This window comes from Hypanus sabinus, chromosome 7, assembly GCF_030144855.1.
Source record: "Hypanus sabinus isolate sHypSab1 chromosome 7, sHypSab1.hap1, whole genome shotgun sequence".
Classification (NCBI taxonomy): domain Eukaryota; kingdom Metazoa; phylum Chordata; class Chondrichthyes; order Myliobatiformes; family Dasyatidae; genus Hypanus; species Hypanus sabinus.
In genome coordinates this window covers 168,220,398-168,241,264 of record NC_082712.1, presented here as the reverse complement: position 1 = coordinate 168,241,264, position 20,867 = coordinate 168,220,398, and the positions used below count along the sequence as shown (strand labels likewise).

Here is a 20,867-nt window from a genome sequence, read left to right as displayed (position 1 = left end):
CAGGGTCAAGGAAGCCAAATTAAATCCACTGTTAGTCAATGTTATTAAGGTCCTCATGCTTAATCTGTGATTGTGTCAAAGAGCAGTGGGAAGAGGGCAATCCATATCTTGTACTCCTTACTGTTTCCTGCAGTATTACCAGCCATGTGTATGCCATCTGTTCTTTCAAGCCTATCTAAAAACTAAAACTTGGTTCCAGGAGATTTTCACTTTAGCTTATTGAATGGTATCACGTGTGGTATGTTTAGCTATCTAGTACCACCAGACATGCAAAGTTCCGTATCATGCTGTAGGAATCTTATAGGAAACAGGAGCCTGTTTTCAGGCATGCTAGTGGTGTTTATGAGTCATCGAGACAGGTACATGGACATGCAGGAATGGAGGGACAATAGACGTGGATAATATAGTTTATGTTTAATTTGGCATTGTGGTCAGCACACACATTATGGGCTGAAGAGCCAGATCCAGTGTGGTACTGTTCCATGTTCTATTGGGGTATTATATGCAGTTTTGGGTCCTGCATCTAAGATTAGATGTGCTGGCATTAGAGAAGGTCCAGAAGTTGTTCAGAAAAAAAAGATCCTGGGAATGAAAGGGTTAACGTATGCAGAGAATTTGCTGGCTCTCCAGTTTAGAAGAATGGGGGTGGGGAAATCTCATTATAACCCATTGAATAGTGAAAGGCTTAGACAGAGTGGACTTTGAGAAAATATTTCAATTAGTGGGAGAACCTAGAAACAGAATGGATGTCCCTTTAGAACAGAGATGATGAATTTCTTTAGTCTCTTTGTTTCCACTGCAGACTTTTTTTTATATATCTCTTAATGTAACTTGCAGCCTTTTATGTCTTGTACTGTTCCTCTATTCTGAAGCTTTGGCTTCCCATCTCACCTGGAAGATAACGCCTCTGTCTCTGCCTCAGGAATTTGATGGAGCCAAATTCCTGACACAGGGACAGGATAGGAACCTTCCCTGGAGGTTAGATTGAAGATTCAAGATTGTTTAATAATTGTTTTTACAGATTCAATACAGCATAAAGAAAACACAATAATATAAAGAACACAACAATTTAAAGTGCAGTAAGTATAAATACATAAACTTATACATGACTGCATGTTGATAACACTATGCACAGGATTATCTGTCGGTAACTGAAAGGAAATAATAGAAGTGGTAGTGGTGGTGGTAGGGGTCTGGAGGGGTGAGTTAGTAGGTAGAAGTGTTGATCAGCCTTGCTGCTTGAGGAAAGTAACTACTTTTGAGTCTGGTGGTCCTTGCGTGAATGCTACGTAGCCTCCTCTCCGATGGGAATGGGATAAACTGCGCATGGGATCCAGCATTTCTCTGCATATATGGAAGTTTCAGTGCCACCACCTGGGTGTTGACTAGTATCTGTCATTTGTCTCACTCAACAGAACAGACAGGTATCGCCTCACTCTGTGCATCACTCTCTCATGTCGAAAGGTCAGCTTTAATCATTCCTTAGGTTCTCAGAATATGGGGCTTCAACTCATGTCTGACTCATGGTTGAGAAATGAGCGGCTGACACACAATTCAAATTGTGTCATCTTTATTCCCTCTTCTTGCTAATGACGGGAATATTAAAATATCTAGTTAAAGAAACGGTACCTGAGCACTGGGTGTTTGTCCTGATGAAGTGGTTTCATCCCTTCATTTCTAACATCCTGTCCTGCACAAGCACAAGAGAATCTGCAGATGCTGGAGTCCAAAGTAACAGACACAAAATGGTGGAGGAACTCAGCAGGTCAGGCAACGTCTATGGAAATGAGTAAAGTGGCAACGTTTCAGTCCGCGATCCTTCTTCAGGACTGGAAAGGAAAGGGAAAAAGAAGTCAGAGTAAGAAGATGGGGGGAGGGCAGGAAGAAGTATAAGGTGGCAGGAGATGGGTGGAACCAGGAGAGAGGAAGGGGGTGATTGGTGGAAGAGATGAGGGCTGGAGAAGAGGGAATATGATGGGAGAGGACAGAAGACAATGCAAGAAAGGGAAGGGGAGGAGCACCAGAAGGAGCTGATGGGCAAGCAAGGAGATGAGGTGAGAGAGGGAATGGAGAAGGGAGGAGATAATTACCAGAAGTTTGAGAAATCAATATTCATGCCATCAGGTTGGAGGGGACCCAGACGGATTATGAAGTGTTGCACCTCCAACCTGAGTGTGGCCTTTTATCGGGGCAGTAGAGGCGGCCGTGGACTGACATGTCGGAATGGGAAGTAGAAGTGAAATGGGTGGCCGCCAGGAAATCCCACCTTTTGAGGCAGATTGAGCACAGGTGCTCGATGAAGCACTCTCCCAAACTATGTTAAGTCTCACCAATATCCTGTACTGCAGATGGAAAGCACAAAGGAGATGATCACTGACAGAAGTTAAGACTTTGATTTTTTTTTAGTACTTCTCACATCATTTTCAGGAAATTCTAGTGGGTTTTCTGCCAATTGACTGTACTATTGAAGTATTCAGTGTAAATTAAGTAATGTAGCAGATAAAGAATAGCTTTATTTGTCAAACTACACCAAAACATACAGTAAATCAAATTAGCGAGGATTGTGCTGGGGGAAGCCCGCAGGTGTTGGCATACTTCCTGTCAATGTAGCATGCCCACAATTCACTAACCCTAACCAAACGCCTTTGGAATGTTCTAAGTTCAAAGTAACTTTATTGTCAAAATATATACAGTACTGCACAACAGTCTCGGGTACATATCTATATACAACTAGACTGCTAAGTCTTTCGCACAATACTGTATTTGTCAACAAGGAGCCAAGAGCATGTTTGTAAATCTGGCGGGAGCAAAGAATGTTGGGAATGGTGAGGGTGGTGTGCCAGAGGAGGGCTGTGGGACAGCTGGCAGAGAAGGGGTGCCAGGGTAGCACGGGTGCAGACGCTACCCAGCCCTGAGACGCAAAGCAAGATCATTTCGTTCCAAACAATTGGTTTATCGATCATTACATGATGTCTGCCTGGTGTTTCCCATTCCCTCCCCTCTCTCCTTTCCCCTTTTTCCAACTATGTCTCCTTCTCACTTTCACTCCACAATAGAGGTCCATATCAGAATCAGGTTTATTATCACTCACTGAATTTTTTTTTTGTCAGCAGCAGTACAGTGCAATGTATAAAATTATTACAGTTCTATGCAAAAGTCTTGGGCACCCTATCTATGTATATATATGTGCCTAAGACTTTTTCACAGTACTGTATATATTACCATATACTACTCTGAAATACATTTCATACTTTCCAGGAGGGAACTAGAGCCTACAGAGGAAACCCATGCATCACCTTACGAGCAGCAACTGGAATTGAAATGCGATCAGTGATTGTGGACACTGTAAAGCAATTCACTAACCACTATGCTACCATGCAGTATACAACTCTGAGATTCGTCTTCCCACAGACAGCCACGAAAACCACGGAATCTATTTAAAGAAAAACATCAAACCCCAACGCGCAAAAAAAAAGAACAAATCACACAAATGACAAAATAAAACGAAAACCACAATACAAAACGCCAAATTACAAAGACATCACAACAGTCCAAACATACTCATTTCAGTTCAATCTAGAACTGCTATCTGTAGGCCGGGGCGCCAGTTCGCCCCGATCAAAACAGCAACCAGAGATCTCTAAATAAATTAATAATAATAAATAAGTGTCCCATGCCTTAAATGGACCTCTTACCTAGAGGGAACTAATTGGGCCATCAATAAACATCTTATTTGAAGGACAGTGCAACTGACAGTACAGCACTCTCTGGGTCTGGTGTGGCTCATATTCAATTCTCTGCACTGGATTTAAAGCCAAAGTATGTACTATTAACCAAGTCACAGGTAACACAGCAATGAAGCAGGATTTCCTCCCTCTCCAGATGGAGTTATCAGCCATCCATGGCTGGCTGACAGGAAGTTTCATTGTCAGACGAACTCTTGGCAGCTGGCCGAAGTTACCAGAGGCAGAGGCTTGGAATTGAGAGGAGGAATGCTCAGGAGACTGAGGTAGAGGGGGGGGGGGGGGAACAACAAGAGTCTTGGAACATCATGAACCTAGCCTCAAAAATCATTTCATGTGAAGACCATATTTAGAAATATAGGCAATTCCAGTAAGATGGAAATTTTCCAATGTGGATACCAATGATTAAAATTCAAATTCAAAGTAAATTTATTATCAAAGTACATATACGTTACCATATACTACCTTAAAGAAATACAAAATACTATAGATAAACAAACAGTAGATATGGTTATTCACCAGCTAACTGAAATAAGACCTTCAGACATGGGAGCAGATCTAGGCCACTTGGCCCATCGAGTCTGCTCCACAACAGAATAAGGTGCTTTTATTTTTATTTACAGGTACAGCATGGTAACAGGCCCTTCTGGTCCAATGGGCCCACATCATTCAATTACATCTGTGTGACCCGTACATCTTTGGAATGTTGGGGGAAACTGGAGCAGTCAGAGGAAACCCATGGAGAGAATATAGAAAGTCCTTGTAGGCAGCAGCAGAACTGAACCTGGGTTGCTGATGATATAATAGTGTTATGTTACTGTGCACACCAGCTGGTTCCATTCTCTTTTGAAACTTTCATTGATGTCAGTTGCAGGTTCTTTCAAAAATGAAAGTTTGCACACTTCCCATATAAATACAATGGCCACTTCATTAGGTATACCTGTACGTTAATGCAAATATCTAATCAGTCAATCATGAGGCAGCAAGTTGATGCATAAAATCATACAGATACAGTCAAAGGGTTCATTTGTTGTTCAGACCAAACATTAGAGTGGAGAAGAAAGGTGATCCATGTGACTTTGACCATGGAATGATCGTTGGTGCCAGAGGGGTGGTTTGAGTATCTCTGAAACTGCTGATCTCCTGGACTTTTCCTGCACAATAGTCTCTAGAGTTTAGAGAGAAGAGTGTGAGCAACAAAAAAAGAACATCCAGTAAGTGGCAGTTCTGTGGGCAAAAGCACCTTGTTATTGAGAGAGGTCAGAGAAGAGAATGGCCAGACTGGATCAAGCTGACATGCAGTGGACAGCAATTCAGATAAACACGCTTTACAACAGTGGCAGGCGGAAGAGCAAATCTGAATGCAAAGTGCATCAAACCTTGAAGTGGATGGGCTACAGCAGCTGCAGATCACACTGGGTTCAATTTCCTCTACCGGTGAGTATATATCAACAGTTTAGTATTTAATGATGAGGTGGAGATAACCTTGAGATTTTATTTTGTTTGCTAACTCAATAAGTGTGTGCAGTGGGGCTGAATGAGTCACAAAGTTTCAGAATATTAAGATGCCCAGCCATCCTCACCTTGACAGTACCATTAGAACATTAATATATGTATCTCTTTGTGGGAACACAACTTGAGTTGAATATATGCTGTCAAACTTCTTCAATATTTGGTTTTGTCTTAGAATTTGTGATTCATTCAGTTTGAGTACATTGCTTTGTATAATGCTCCTGGCCTAGAAATTGGTTTCTTACTTGTGACATCCTAATTGCTATTTATAGACATCTCATTTAAAAAAAAGATGATTGTTAATTGAGGAGTTCCCCAAACAGCACTTCTCAGTTTCCCTGTGAAACATCGCTGTGTCATTTTCAGCACACGATACTCTGTCGATCTAGGGCAGGGGTGTCAAACTCATTTTAGGTCACGGGCTGGATTGGGCAAAATGCAGCTTCATGCGGGCCGGATCAGTCGGGCGCAAGCGAACGCAGCTTTCATTGCCTCCGTTTTTTCAGCCTGTTCTCATGTGTCTCAGTCTCTGCTATAACTACAAAGTGTTTCACTTCACAAATTCCAGTTCTTATGAAGAAGACTGCTGAGCAAGCATTATTTTTATGATTGGTATTAACTTTCAATCATAGGCTTCATATTGCCGGGCCATTAATAATTAAAATAGTAGATCTATCTAAAATGGTCTCGCGGGCCGGATATAATTGTACGCCGGGCCGGATATGGCCCGCGGGCCTTGAGTTTGACACCTATGATCTAGGGCAGAGGTCGGCAACCTGCGGCTCCGGAGCCACGTGCGGCTCTTTGATCTCTGTGATGCGGCTCCCCGTGGTTTGTTAGCTTTTGAAATGTAATTCGAAATTTGAAGATTATGGTGATCTTGTACAATCTGAAAACTTTGCGGAGACACCGTTTCCTGGCACATCCGAACCGGCTCACAATTAGCCAGCGTTCCGGCTAAGGGTGATAGCCTACGGGGGTTTGTGAGTACGTGTCTTTTGGAGCATCCGCGGCCACGGGGACGGGTTGAGGGAGGCTTTAAAGCAAGGCTGTTTAGTTCGAATAAAGTTACCTTTGACTGCAGTCTTTATTTTAGCGCTGCGTGTAGCACAGCGCTACAACGTGTTTTTTATCGCTATTAATATACATCACAACTGCCAATGCCTGACACCCGCCAGTGCGCGCATTCTTTTAATTCTTCGATCCAAGGTAGGCTACCTACGGAGTAACCTTCAACCCAACGTCTTTTTTTCGGAGTTCAAAATGTTTTTGTTGCATGCAGAAATGTAATTTCGTTTTCTCTGCAGGAGTTCATCAATTTCATAAATGCAACACATTATAGTTTGTTTATACATAGCATAAAGGCAAAAAAAAAACCCGTTGTATGCAGTGTTATTTCATTTTGTGGCTCCCAGTGTTTTCTTTTCTGTGGGAAATGGGTCCATATTGGCTCTTTCAGTGGTAAACGTTGCCGACCCCTGATCTAGGGCAAGGTCTTGCAGCTGTCATCTGTGAGGTCAGCAGCCAGCCCCTAAAGGAACGTACCCCAATGCAAGCAGCCACTCTACCAGCTAAGGATGTAATGCTGAGTCTCTGTGAGGCATTGGTCAGAGCATATTTTGAGTACTGTGTGACAAGTTTTGGACCCTATATCTAAGAAAGCATGTGCTGGCATTGGAGAGGTTTGTGACAATAATCCTGAGAATGAACGGGTTAGCACACAAGGAGTATTTGATGTCTCTTGGCCTGTACTCATAAGTTTAGAGGAATGGGGGTGGGGGGACCTTGCTGAAACCTACCGAATATCAAAAGATAGTAGAGGGTGTCTTGTACCAGAGGGTACAGCCTCAGAATACAAGAACGTCCCTTTAGAACAGAGATGAGAAGCAATTTCCATGACATAGGCAGTCTGTTGATTTAAAAAAAATTCTTGAATACTTTGATAAAAGCATAATAATTAGTACTTTAAACAAGAAGATAAAAGAAGCACTGACAGATATTTGCCAAAGAGGCCTTTGTGATGCATGCCCTCCAGGGAACTTGCTTAACAGGCTTTCTTATGCTCTTTTGAGATGATTGGTTGAAAGTGATTGTTTACGTACGCCAGAATTATTTTTATTTATTGAAATTTGACTGGTCCTATTAAAGGACTCTGCCAGTGGATGAATGGAGCAGAAAGTGGCTTTTCCGGCATTTTGCTTTTATCCAATATACTCAATGGTAACTTTATGAGGTACATCTGTGCACCTGCTGTTTAATGCATAAAAGCAACCACATGATCGAGAGGTTCCATTATTGTTCAGACCAGACTTCAGAATGGGAAAGAAATGTGATCTAAGTGACTTTGTCAGTGGAATTAATATTGGTGCCAGAGAGGGTGGTTTGAGTATCTCAGAAAGTGAGTGTGTGTGTGTGTTTGCTCAATACTGTATAGTATTCACTGTGCTGTCTTTACGACAGTTATTTAGTTTATAATATTTTCGCTTAGTAATTCATTCAATAGTATTTTCTAGTTAGAATTAGAAGTGTTTAAAGCATATTCATTGCATGTAAAATATATCGGCATGCGATGACGTCACATCCGGTTTCGCCGCGTCTTGTGGGAAAACACCGGTTTGAAATTAGCGCGAGGGTGGGGGCTTTCCACGAGGCTCACCTGAGCACAAGCAGTTTTGCAGGCATGAGAAATCACAGTGAGAGCAACGCTGTAAGTTAATAGATAATCGATATATTGAACTAAGATGTTAATAGTGATCCTGTTAGAGGTAACGTCGGTAGATAATGTTTATGCTTTCGTTAGTTAAAGAGTCGCGGATAGTTTGCATGGAAGTGTATTTAAAGTAGTCAATGGAGCAGGTAAACTCTCCCTGTATACTGCACCTTAGTGTAATGTAGTTATAGTCACCTTTGCAAGTATTTACACTTGAAATGTGATATTAAGGAAGGAACAAATACTGTATCAATCTTGTATTGTTTTATCAACAGTTTTCACCATATGTTAATGTGAAGAGTGAACAGTAAATGGTTAATCTTACTGCGATCTGGTTCTTATTAACTGTGGTTTATCCGGACGTTAAATTCGGCGTTTCGTTACACCCGAAGGAGAACGTGACAGTGAAAAAGCGGCATTATCAGGTGTTTCAAGTGCTGCAATGTCAGCTCAATCCAGCATCAAGTCGACGCCGCCCAGCGACAAGGGCAGTAAACCGACATCAAGTAAGCCCACCCAGGCGTTATCAGGTGTTCCAAGTGCTGCAATGTCAGCTCGATCCGGGATCAAGTCGATGGCGCCCAGCGACAAGGGCAGTAGAACGACATCAAGAAAGTCCACACAGGCAAGAGCCAAGGCAGAAGCCGCCAAGGTGCGACTGCATTACGCCAAACAAGAAGCAGTTTTGAAAATGAAACTGGCCACCAGAGAAGCCGAAATCCAGAAAGAAAAGGCTGCCAGAGAAGCCGAAAGGGCCGCCAGAAAGGCAGAAGCCGCCAAGGTGCTACTGCGTTACGCCAGACAAGAAGCAGTTTTGAAAATGAAACTGGCCACCAAAGAAGCCGAAATCCAGAAAGAAAAGGCTGCCAGAGAAGAGGCTGCCAGAGAAGCCGAAGAGGCTGCCAGACAAAGAGAAGAGGCCGCCAGAGAAGCCGAAATCCAGTTGGAAATGGCAAAAATATCGACAGAGTTGCAAGTGCTGCAGCTAGAAAGAGAAGAAGCTGCTGCCATGGCGGAAGCAAAGTACATAGAAGAAGCTGAAGGGTCGCGTGATCTGACCGCAGCAAGATCTACTTTAGAAAGGACCAGACTGGAACGCACAAGCGACTATGTACAATCTCAAATAGACAGGCAGGCTCGTCTCCCCTCTCCATACGTATTCGATAACTTCCCCAGCTACGAGGAACCTCAGAGAGTCACGATTGCATCACATCCATACGAGGAAGGAAATTTACCCTCACGGCTCCGTGATGAAGTCAAGAATGAAAGAACCGACAACGCTCCTTCACCCCCACAACAGGACGGCGGGGAGGGAGAGGTTCACTCCAGGACAACAATTGTCAGCTCGAACTGTACAGAAGTTTGCGGTCAAACTCAGTCAAGCCGTTCTTGTTCCGAGATCTGCCTCACTGAGGTGTACCCTAAAGAAGCACAACAAGACATTACCAAGCGTAAAGTAACCGACGAGACGCTAGGTCAGTCAGTTTTCGTTCAAACCGAGCACGGAAACAAACTTGCACAATCAGCTCAAGATACCATTTCTTTAAAACCCAAAGACACCAAGGTCTTCAGAGATGAAGCAAATAATGGGGTTGCCCCATTGCCAATCAGAGAACCACGCCAGCGCTCACCAGATAACAAAGAGCAGGCAGTCAAACGGTTCACGTCCTTACGGAAAACCTGGAAAAGGAAACCTGAGATACAGCAACGCACCCGATTGGCCCACGAGGTACTGTGCACCCTAATGGCAGAGGTCACAGCCATTATAAACGCACAATCATTCCTACCTGTGTCTTCTGACCCAGAAAACCCCTTTATACTTTCGCCATCAACGCTCCTTACGCAGAAGGCAGGAGCACCTCCTCCACCAGGAGACTTCTCAGACAAGGATTTGTACACAAAGCAATGGAGACAAGTCCAGGCTCTGGCAAATCAGTTCTGGCCTCGCTGGAGACAAAAATATCTACCTTCGTTGCAACAGAGACGAAAGTGGACAGAACCCCGAAGGAATCTTCAAGTTGGAGACTTAGTCCTGCTCAGGGACAAGCAAGTCGCTCGCAACAGCTGGCCAACTGCCAGAATCACTGCTACATTCCCTAGCGAGGATGGACATGTCAGGAAGATCGAATTGAAGACTACCGACCAAGGCGATGTGAAAATTTACCAAGGGCCAGTTACAGAAGTTATTCTACTTCTACCCAATGACTGATTAAGAGACTAAGTTTTGTACTCTGCTCATTGTGACCTTACGAAGGTCAAGCGGGGAGTGTGCTGTCTTTACGACAGTTATTTAGTTTATAATATTTTCGCTTAGTAATTCATTCAATAGTATTTTCTAGTTAGAATTAGAAGTGTTTAAAGCATATTCATTGCATGTAAAATATATCGGCATGCGATGACGTCACATCCGGTTTCGCCGCGTCTTGTGGGAAAACACCGGTTTGAAATTAGCGCGAGGGTGGGGGCTTTCCACGAGGCTCACCTGAGCACAAGCAGTTTTGCAGGCATGAGAAATCACAGTGAGAGCAACGCTGTAAGTTAATAGATAATCGATATATTGAACTAAGATGTTAATAGTGATCCTGTTAGAGGTAACGTCGGTAGATAATGTTTATGCTTTCGTTAGTTAAAGAGTCGCGGATAGTTTGCATGGAAGTGTATTTAAAGTAGTCAATGGAGCAGGTAAACTCTCCCTGTATACTGCACCTTAGTGTAATGTAGTTATAGTCACCTTTGCAAGTATTTACACTTGAAATGTGATATTAAGGAAGGAACAAATACTGTATCAATCTTGTATTGTTTTATCAACAGTTTTCACCATATGTTAATGTGAAGAGTGAACAGTAAATGGTTAATCTTACTGCGATCTGGTTCTTATTAACTGTGGTTTATCCGGACGTTAAATTCGGCGTTTCGTTACACCCGAAGGAGAACGTGACATTCACCTTCTCACATGCAATGGTTGCAATCTTTGAGTTCAACCTCATGAAAATACAGTGGCCTAAATATATGTCATCAAAGCATTCTCTAAGTTCACTGGAACGGCACAGCAAGCAAAATGGTTCACTGTCTAAGATCAGGTTTCATGGAGGGGAAAGAGGCTCTGTGATTGACTATAAACACAAACTTCTGCAGATGCAGTAACTATTGAGAAACAGACGCAAAATGTTGGAGGAACTCAGCAGGCCAAGTAACACCTATGGTTGAAGTCCATGCACTTCCCATTTGGAGCGAAATACCCAAGGGCAAACGGTTAGACTTGGAATACATGCATCCACAATTGAACCTACAACCATTAGGCTCCTGAACCAGTGTGGATAACTTCACCCATCTCAACACCGAACTAACTTCATAACCTTTGGACTCACTTTCAAGGAATCTACAACTCCTGCCCCCATATAATTTAGTTGTTTGTCAGCCTTGTGTGTCATTTTTCATTGATTCTATTGTTATTTTGTCTGGAACCATAGAACAATATAGCACAGAAACAGGGCTTTTGGCCCTTCTTGGCTGTGCCGAACCATTTTTCTGCCTAGTTCCACTGACCTGCACCTGGACCATATCCCTCCATTCATCTCTCATCCATGTACCTGTCCAAGTTTTTCTTAAGTGTTAAAAGTGAGCTCGCATTTACCACTTTATCTGGCAGCTCATTCCACATTCCCACCGCTCTCTGTGTGAAGAAGCCATGTTCCCTTTAAACTTTTCCCCCTTCACCTTTAACCCATGTCCTCTTTTTTGTTTTTCTCCCCTAGCCTCAGTGGAAAAAGCCTGTTTGCATTCACTCTATCTATACCCATCATAATTTTATACACCCCTATCAAATCTCCCCTCCTTCTTCTATGCTCCAGGGAATAACGTCCTGACCAATTCAAACTTTCTCTGTAACTCAGTTTCTCAAGTCCCGGCAACATACTTGTAAACCTTCTCTGCACTCTTTCAACTTAATTAATATCTTTCCTGTAATTCGGTGTCCAAAACTGCACACAATATTCCAAATTCGGCCTCTCCAATGCCTTATGCAACCTCACCATAACATTCCAACTTTCATACTCAATACTTTGACTTATAAAGGCCAATGTACCAAAAGCTCACTTTACAACTGTATCTACCTGTGACACTACTCTTAGGGAATTTTGTATCTGTATTCCCAGATCCCTCTGTTCTACTGCACTCCTCAGTGTCCTACCATTTATCTTGTATGTTCTGCCTTGATTTGTCCTTCCAATACCTCACACTTGTCTGTATTAAACTCCATTTGCCATTTTTCAGCCCATTTTTCCAGCTTGTCCAAATCCCTCAGCAAGCTTTGAAAACCTTCCTCACTGTCTACTACACCTCCAATCTTTGTATCATCAGCAAATTTGTTGATCCAATTTACCACATTATCATCCAGATCATTGATATAGATGACAAATAACAAAGGACCCAGCATTGATCCCTGTGGCGCACCATGAGTCACAGGCCTCCACTCAAAGAAGCAATCCTCCACTACCACTCTCTGGCTTCTCTGACAATGAGCCAATGTCTAATCCAATTTACTACCTCACCATGTATACCTAGCAACTGAATCTTCCGAACTAACCTCCCATGCGGGACCTTGTCAAAGGCCTTACTGAGTCCATGTAGACAACATCCATTGCCTTCCCTTCATCCACTTTTCTGGTAACCTCCTCGAAAGTCTCTAATAGATTTGTTAAACATGACCTACCACGCACAAAGCCATGTTGACTCTCCCTAATAAGTCCCTGTCTATCCAAATACTTGTAGATCCTATCTCTTAGTACTCCTTCCAATAATTTACCTACTATCAATGTCAAACTTACTGGCCTATAATTTCCCAGATTACTTTTAGAGCCTTTTTTAAACAATGGAACAACATGAGCTATCCACCAATCCTCCGGCACCTCACCTGTAGATACCAACATTTTAAGTATATCTGTCAGGGCCCCTGCAATTTCAACACTAGTCTCCTGCAAGGTCTGAGGAAATACCGTCAGGTCCTGGGGATTTATCTACTCTGATTTGCCTCAAGATGGCAAGCACCTCCTTCTCTTCAATCTGTATAGGTTCCATGACCTCACTACTTGTTTGCCTTATTTCCATTGACACTATGCCAATTTCCTCAGTAAATACAGACGCAAAAAAAAAATATTTAAGATCTCCCCCACTTCTTTTGTTTCCAATCATAGCTGACCATTCTAATCTTCAAGAGGACAAATTTTATCCCTTACGATCCTTTTACTCTTAATATACCTGTAGAAGCTCTTTGGATTATCCTTCACCTTGTCTGCCAAAGCAACCTCATGTCTTCTTTTCGCCCTTCTGATTTCTTTCTTAAGTTTTTTTTTGCACTTTTTATACTCCTCAGTGTGAATGCCTGAAAGAAACTGGATCTCAGGGTAGTACATGGCGACATATATGTACTTTGATAATTTACTGTGAACTTTGAACTAGATCAGTGGTTCCCACCCCTTGTTATGCCATGGACCAACACCATTAAGCAAGGGGTCTGTAGACCCCAAGTTGTGAACCTCTGCTCCAGATGCTGCTGCAGGGACTGTGAGTGTGATATCTGGAAACAGACTTTTCTTCTCGTCCCCAAAGCATAAACAACTCTTTTGTTTTAATCATCAATCTTAAATTGTTTATGAAGGGAAAATAAAGATGACAAATTTTGGAATATGAAACTTAGCTAATGGTTATATTTTACTTCTGCTTAGTGTCAATGCCCTGCTTCCAAGCAATGTCAGCCAGATAATTGTTTCCAATCTATCTGCTACCTTGTTAGCATTCCAGCGCCTGTGAAGTTCTAGTGCTTGTGCGAGTTTGTCACGGTTCTGTCACACATTTCAACAAGAAGTGATGCTGACTAACTCCTGCTTGTGCTGCTTGCTATGAGTAATATTGCAAGGCCTGCCTCAATGAGGAGGTATATATGTCGTTGTATTATCGTTCTCCCTTCTTTCCATCATAATAGGCTGGCAACTTCCAGAGTAAAGCAGTTCAGTGAAAGTCTCCTGGACACTCTATCTCCTTCTTCTTCCAGAATAAAGAGTCGATATTTCAAGCTGAATCCTTTTATCAGGGACCTGAAAAGTCTTCTTTCTTGATGTGACCCTCAAAGGAACAGAAAACCCATCAGTCACCACAAAACTCCAGACCTAGGCAAGGGAGAAGAAATTGAATTCTGTGCAGCCAGACTGCTGAAAGCAAGTCTGTACTTTAGTTTGGATGGACCTGTACCATGAAAATTCACACGTTCCTGACAGTGGAAGAATATAGTGTACACGGGTTGGTTCCAGTTTGAAATGCCCAGTGGGAGGTGGAGGTACAATCGTAGATCTGAAGCAAAATGTTCATCTAATCACTGGATGCAAAAGTCACTGGCAAGACCAACAAACACACCCCATACCAAATAGCTTTTGAGAAGCTAGTTGTAGACCAGCATGGTGAAGGCTGTCATCATAGAACCGCGAAGCCATACACAGTTTGCAGTTAGAGCTGCACTTTTCCATGCAGATTCTGTCACACTTCTGACTAAGTGGTGGATACTGCCCAGTCCATTGCACGAAAAGCCCTTTACTGAGCACAGTTACAAGAAGCACTGCCACAAGAAATCAGCATCCATCATCGAGGACCCCTACAATCCAGGCCGTGCTCTCTTCTTGTTACGATCATTGAGCAGAAGGTACACAAAACTTAGGAAACTCCCACACCGCCAGGTTCAGAAACTGTTATTACACTGCGAGCATCAGGCCCTGAACCAGAGTGAATAACTTCTCTCAGCTCAACTCTGAACTGATTTCACAACCTCTGGACTCACTTTCAAAGACTCTACAACTCAAGTTCTCAGTATTATTTATTTTTATTTGCACAATTTCTCTGCTTTTGCACATTGGTTTTGTCAGATTGTGTCTGGTAAGGGTGGTACTGTAACACAGCAGTTATGGTAACAGTTTACGGTGACTGGGAGTTCAATTCCAACCGCTGTCTGTCAGGGGTCTGTACCCCTGTGACTGCAAGGGTTTCCTTGGGTGCTCCAGTTTCCTTCCACAATCCAAAGACATTCAGGTTTGGGTTAGCTGCAAGTTGTTGGGGTTCGTTAGAGCTGAGGGGAAATCTGGAAGAGGTATACAAAACTGAGAGATGCAGATAAGGTAAAAGCAAGCAGGCTTTTTCCACTGAATTGGGTAACACAAGAAGTAGAAATCATAGGTTAAAGGTGAAACATTTAAGGGGAAACTGAAGGGGAACTTCTTCACTCGGAGTGTAATGTGATTTGCCAGTGGAAGTGATGGATGTGGCTTCAATTTCAACATTTAAGAGGAATTTGGAAGGGCGCGGGTTGCTGAGATAAAACAGAATAATAATTCAGTATGGACTGAATGGACTGGAGGGCCTGTCTCGGTACTATGGTACTCTGTGACTCAATAGTATGCCATGTTGGTGCCAGCAGCATGGTGACAATTGCAGGCTGCCTCCAGCGCATCCTCAGTCTGTTTTGGTTGTTGACCCAAACAGTGCACTTCACCGTATGTTTTGATGTCTACGTGACAAATAAAGTTAATAGTAGTGAAAAGATAAACCATAAAATGAAGGTTTGAATACTCTTCAGCCAGCAGGTGGAGAAATGAAATTCAGTCGGCAAAAGCTAGAAATCCTCAGTCGTACTATGGAATGATAAACAGAGGTAATGTTTCAAAGTGAAAACTGGTGTCAGAACTCTGTGTGTGTGTGTGTGTGTGTGTGTGTGTGTACAAGTTAGTTTTAAGAGGCAGAGAAGGTGGGGAGAAGCAGGGTTTTTATGTGAACAAGTTGATGACGATGGATAATTAAAGGAAGTTTGATGGAGAATATGGAAGCGAAGAGTTGAGGATAGGATAAGCTATGTAATGTGTGCCCAGTAGGCTGAGCCCTGCCTGTGGAAAGGGAGAATCTGAGTCAATGTGTGTAGGGAGGGAGTAGGTGGAGGAAATACTCAGAGCCAGCACTGATAGGATAATCTAAATGACAAAGGTTGGTTGGTCCTGCTGCAGGGTTTTGACCCAAAATGTCAGCAATTCCACTCCTCCCACAGACAATACTCAAACTGCTGAGTTCCACCCGCAGGCTGTTTATTGAATCTAAAAGACCCGTTTCCTTGGTTAAACACTATTGATGTACACTCCATTGCTATTACTGAAGACATTATGAAGTATGTTTGTGTAGGGCGTAAAATGTTCTGAATGTGTAGACAGCAGTTTTTCTCTTTTATTTCCAAGACAGCAATTGGAAACAGTTTATATTCTGAGATGTTTACCTCAGATAGATTTTCTATGAAACAACTCCACTGCTCAGAACTACCAGCCACAGACACACACAGCAGTACACATCATGCTTAAAGATACAATATAGTAGATGTTTGCACACGGCAGTTTCAACTTCAGTCTTCCTGAGGAAGCAAAGAATAATAAGAGATGAGAGTCAGGGTAGGCCATCTGGCCCATCGAGTCTGCTCATTTGGTAAGGTTGTGGCTGATGTAGCTGTGGACTCAGCTCCACATACCTGCCTTTTCCACATAACCCTTACCTCCAGTTCTATGCAAAAATCTATCTAACTGTGTCTTAAATCTACTTAATATGGCAGACCCCGCTGCTTTCCTGGGCGGAGAATTCCATAGACTCAATAATCTCTGGGAAAAGCAAATCCCTCACTCTGCCCCCCGCCCCCGCTGGCTGCCCCACCCTCGCTCTCTCCTCCTGGCTGCCCTCACTCCTCCCCCACTGACCCCTCTTACTCTCCTCTGCTGTCTGCCCCACCCACCATCCATCTGCCCTTCCCCAAGTCCCTCTGAGCACTTATTTTACTTATGTTCCTGAATTGGGTAACCTCCAATTAGATGGTATGGACATCATTTTCTAGTAATTCATCTCTCCTGTGTCACTTTTCCATTCCCCACTCTGACTCGTGTCTTAACTCTTCCTTAATCCTCATTTCCACTCCTCCTTCCCTCCTATCAGATTCCTCCTCCTTCAGTCCTTTATCTCCTCCGGCCATCCTTCCATGCTTCTTACTTCATCTCCCGTTCCCCATCCAACTACCTTCCTCCTCACCTAGTTTCTTCTCCTCCTTCCCCACCCACTTCTATTCTGGGTTCTTCCCCTTCCCTTTCCAGTCTGAAACAGAGTATGTTTATTCCTTTCCATAGATGCTGCCTGACCTGCTGAATTCCTCCAGCATTTCGGATGTGTTACTCTGACTACATTGGATCTTGCATTTTCTCACAAGCACTGTTTCCAAACTTTGGATTTTCTACACACTTGCCTTTCAGCCAACTTGCTTAAATCCACCCTCTGCATTTTAGTGTTCCTTCCTTCCACTGCCTCACTCACTTTCACCTCCACGGCTTGGAATATCACTGTATTTAATCTATTACCTTGGTAACTGAGGCTGCAATTTTGGTTTCCTGCAGGCAGTATTTATACTACAAATGTGAATGTCACTGTCAGGTGGTTACATTTTGTGCCATTGCTAAGATGCGATGCTGCAAATCTGCTGTGACATAGAACAGTACAGTGCAGGCCCTTCAGCCCACAATGTTATGCCAGCATTTAAATCTACTCCAAGATCAATCTATCTCTTCTCTCCCTCAAGACCTCAGTTTTTTATTTCATTCATGTGCCTAAGAGGTTCTGCCTCTACCACCACCCCTGACAGTGTGTTCCATGCAATTTTAGAATCCAAATCTGGTTTATTATTGCTGTTTTGTGAAATCTCTTGTTTTGTGGCAGCAGTACAGTGCAAAAGATTTTTAAAAACCATTATCAGTTACAATAATTGTTAAAAAAAAGTTAGTCCAAAAAGAGAACAAGAAATAAGCTAGTGTACAGTACATGGGTTCAAGGTCTGTTCAAAAATATGGCAGGAAGGAAGAAGCTGTTCCTAAACAAATTCTCAATGTAAAAATAAATGACCTTTAACATTCCACTATATTTCCCTCCAATTACATTAAAACTATGTCCTCTCTTGTCTTAACCATTTTCACTCTTGGAAAAAGACAATGGCAGTTCACTCTATCTATGCCATTTATCATCTTGTACACCTCTGTCAGGTCACCTATCATTGTTCTTAGCTTGCTGAACTTATCCTCAAAAGACGTCATCTCTAATTCAGGCAGCATCCTGGTAAATCTCCTCTGCCCCCTCTCTAAAGCATCCTTCCTAAAATGAGGTGACCAGAACTGAACACAACAGTGTGGTCTAACCAGAGTTTTATAGACCTGTCACATTACTTTGTGGATCTTGCACTCAATCCCGTGACTAATGAAGGCCAACAAACCATAGGCTTTCTTAAAAACACTATCAACTTGCACATCAGCTTTGAGAAATTTATGAAAATATTCCCCAAGATCTATCTGTTCCTCTACACTGCTAAGAATCCTGCCATTAACCCTGTATTCTGTCTTCAAATTCAATCTTCCAAAATGAATCACTTCACACTAGTCTATGTTGAACTCCATCTGCTCAGCCCAGTTTTGTATCCCATCAGTGTCCAGTTGTAACCTCCCACTACCTCCTACTCTATCCACATCTTCTCCAACTTCTGTGACATCTGTAAACTTACCAACCCACCCTTCCATTTCTTCATCCAACTCATTTATAAAAATCACAAAGAGCAGGGATCTCAGAACAGATCCCCGTGGAACATCATTGGTCACTGATCTCTAAGTCTCAAGATTGTTTATTGTCATTTCCAGTACACAAGTGTAAAGGAGAACAAAATAATTGATACTCCAGATCTGATGGCCTTCTTCTCTCCTGAGACTGTCCACAAGGCATTGGGGCTATTTACCTGTAGTTGGAGATCTGGTTTACGAGCACCAGGGCGTGCCCACACACTGGTGGGCCTTCGTGTTATATGTGCAGGGGCCAGACATTCTCCTGATCCTCTGTAGTTCAGCCTGAGTCTAAAAGGAGTTCAGTTTCTGTGCGTTGCCAGTGAGGAGGCACTACATGAGGCTTGCTGTTGAAGAGGCTATATATTGGCAGGGACAGACTTACACATTCAGCTCTCCTTTTCACAAGACTGCTAGCCAGTGGTGGGGGCTGCAATTGAGAGAGACAAGCACTACCCACTACACTACCTATCACACTAGACACATCACAACAACCACTTTGACAATAAATATAAGATACCTTGTATCATTTGATTGCATCTCCATAAACTGACACTAGTCACAGGAGTGTCTCAGAGGAAATGATAAAGTGGTGGTGGTGGGCTGTGTTAATGGGTGGATATGTTGACTACTTGTACTGCGCGGGGAATGTAACTGGTTTTGAGTTGGTGGTCCGAGCGTGCATGTCATGTAGCCTGCTCCCAGATGGGAGTGGGACAAAAAGTCCATGAGCAGGTTGGGTAGGATCTGTCATGATGTTGGTGGCCTTTTCCTGGCACCCTTCTGTATATATGTCCTTGATGGTGAGTGTACTGGTGCTGGTAATGCGTTGGGCAGTTTTGACTACCCATTGTGGAGCCCACCTGTCTGCCCCACTGCTGTTTTCATACCATACTCTGATACAGCATGTTAGGATGCCCTCTACTGCACTTAGAAACATGGAAAACCTACAGCACAATACAGGCCCTTCGGCACACAATGCTGTGCCAAACATCTATAGAAGGAGGTGTGTTTTGATGTGCATAGTCCAGCTCTGTTCAGCCCCTTGGATAGTAGACGGATTGGTGAACTTTCTTGATTAGATAGCATGTGTTTTGGGATTATGAAAGTTGTGTGACGTTTGCACTTCCAGGAGTTTGAAATTGCTTGGAGCTTGTGCCGCTGTGCTGCCAATATAAAAAGGTATGTGAGTGGTGTGAAGTTTTCTTGGAGTTGAATGCATGGAGTCGGAGGACGAGTATTGGCAAGAATAGTCGATTGGTTAACCAATAGAAGGCAGAGAGTTGGTAAAAATGGGTGTATCTCTGTTTGGCAGTCAGTGGTGAGTGGGGTGCCGCAGGGGTCGGTGCTGTGCCCGCAGCTGTTTACCATTTACAATGGTGATTTGGAAGAGGGGAATGAGTGTAGCATAGCAAAATTTGCTGATGACACTAAACAGAATGGAAAAGCAAATTGTAGAGAGGATGTGGAGAGTCTGCAGAGGGATTTAGATAGGTTAAGTGAGTGGGCCAAGGTCTGGCAGATGGAATACAGCGTTGGTAAATGCAAGATCATCCACTTTGGAAGGAATAATAGAAGAGCAGATTATTATTTAAATAGTGAAAGATTGCAGCATGCTGTTGTGCAGAGGGACTTGGGAGTGCTTGTGCATAAATCACAAAAAGTTGGCTTGCAGGTACAACATGCTATTAAGAAGGCAAATGGAATGTTGGCCTTCGTTGCTAGAGGGCTTGAATTCAAGAGCAGGGAGGTCATGCTGAAACTATACAGGGTACTGGTGAGGCCGCACCTGGAGTACTGTGTGCAGTTCTGGTCTCTATAGTTGAGGAAGGACATACTGGCTTTGGAGGCAGTGCAGAGGAGGTTCACCAGGTTGATTCTGGGGATGAAGGGGTTGACCTATGAGGAGAGATGGAGTTGCCTGGGACTGTACTCTCTGGAGTTCAGAAGAATGAGAAGGGATCTTATAGAAACATACAAAATTTTAAAAGGGATAGATAAGATAGAAGTAGGAAAGTTGTTTCCATTCGTAGGTGAGACTAGAACTAGGGGACGTTGCCTCAAGATTCAGGGGAGAAGATTTAGGACAGAGATGAGGAGAAACTAGTTTTCCCAGAGAGTGGTGAACCTGCGGCATTCTCTGCCCAGGGAAGCAGTTGACGCTTCCTCACTAAATATATGTATTTAAGAAACAGTTAGATAGGTTTTTACATTTCAAAAGAATTAAGGGTTATGGAGAGAAGG

At 43.1% G+C, this 20,867-nt stretch overlaps 2 protein-coding genes across 4 annotated transcripts in view; both read left to right on the top strand.

Annotated features, from left to right (window-relative positions):
* The window catches only part of shank2b (SH3 and multiple ankyrin repeat domains 2b), a 1,221,224-nt gene that overhangs the window by 922,134 nt on the left and 278,223 nt on the right, over positions 1-20,867 (top strand). The window lies entirely within an intron of this gene.
* On the top strand, positions 7,706-10,889 carry LOC132396449 (plectin-like). Its single transcript, XM_059973987.1, has 2 exons — positions 7,706-7,962; positions 8,241-10,889. Exon 2 carries the CDS (start codon positions 8,408-8,410, stop codon positions 10,172-10,174), a length of 1,767 nt encoding a protein of 588 aa, XP_059829970.1. The 5' UTR covers positions 7,706-7,962; positions 8,241-8,407; the 3' UTR covers positions 10,175-10,889.

What these genes read in the sequence shown, in the direction of transcription:
- LOC132396449 (XM_059973987.1), top strand. Translation starts at nt 8,408, where the DNA reads ATGTCAGCTCAATCCAGCATCAAGTCGACGCCGCCCAGCGACAAGGGC.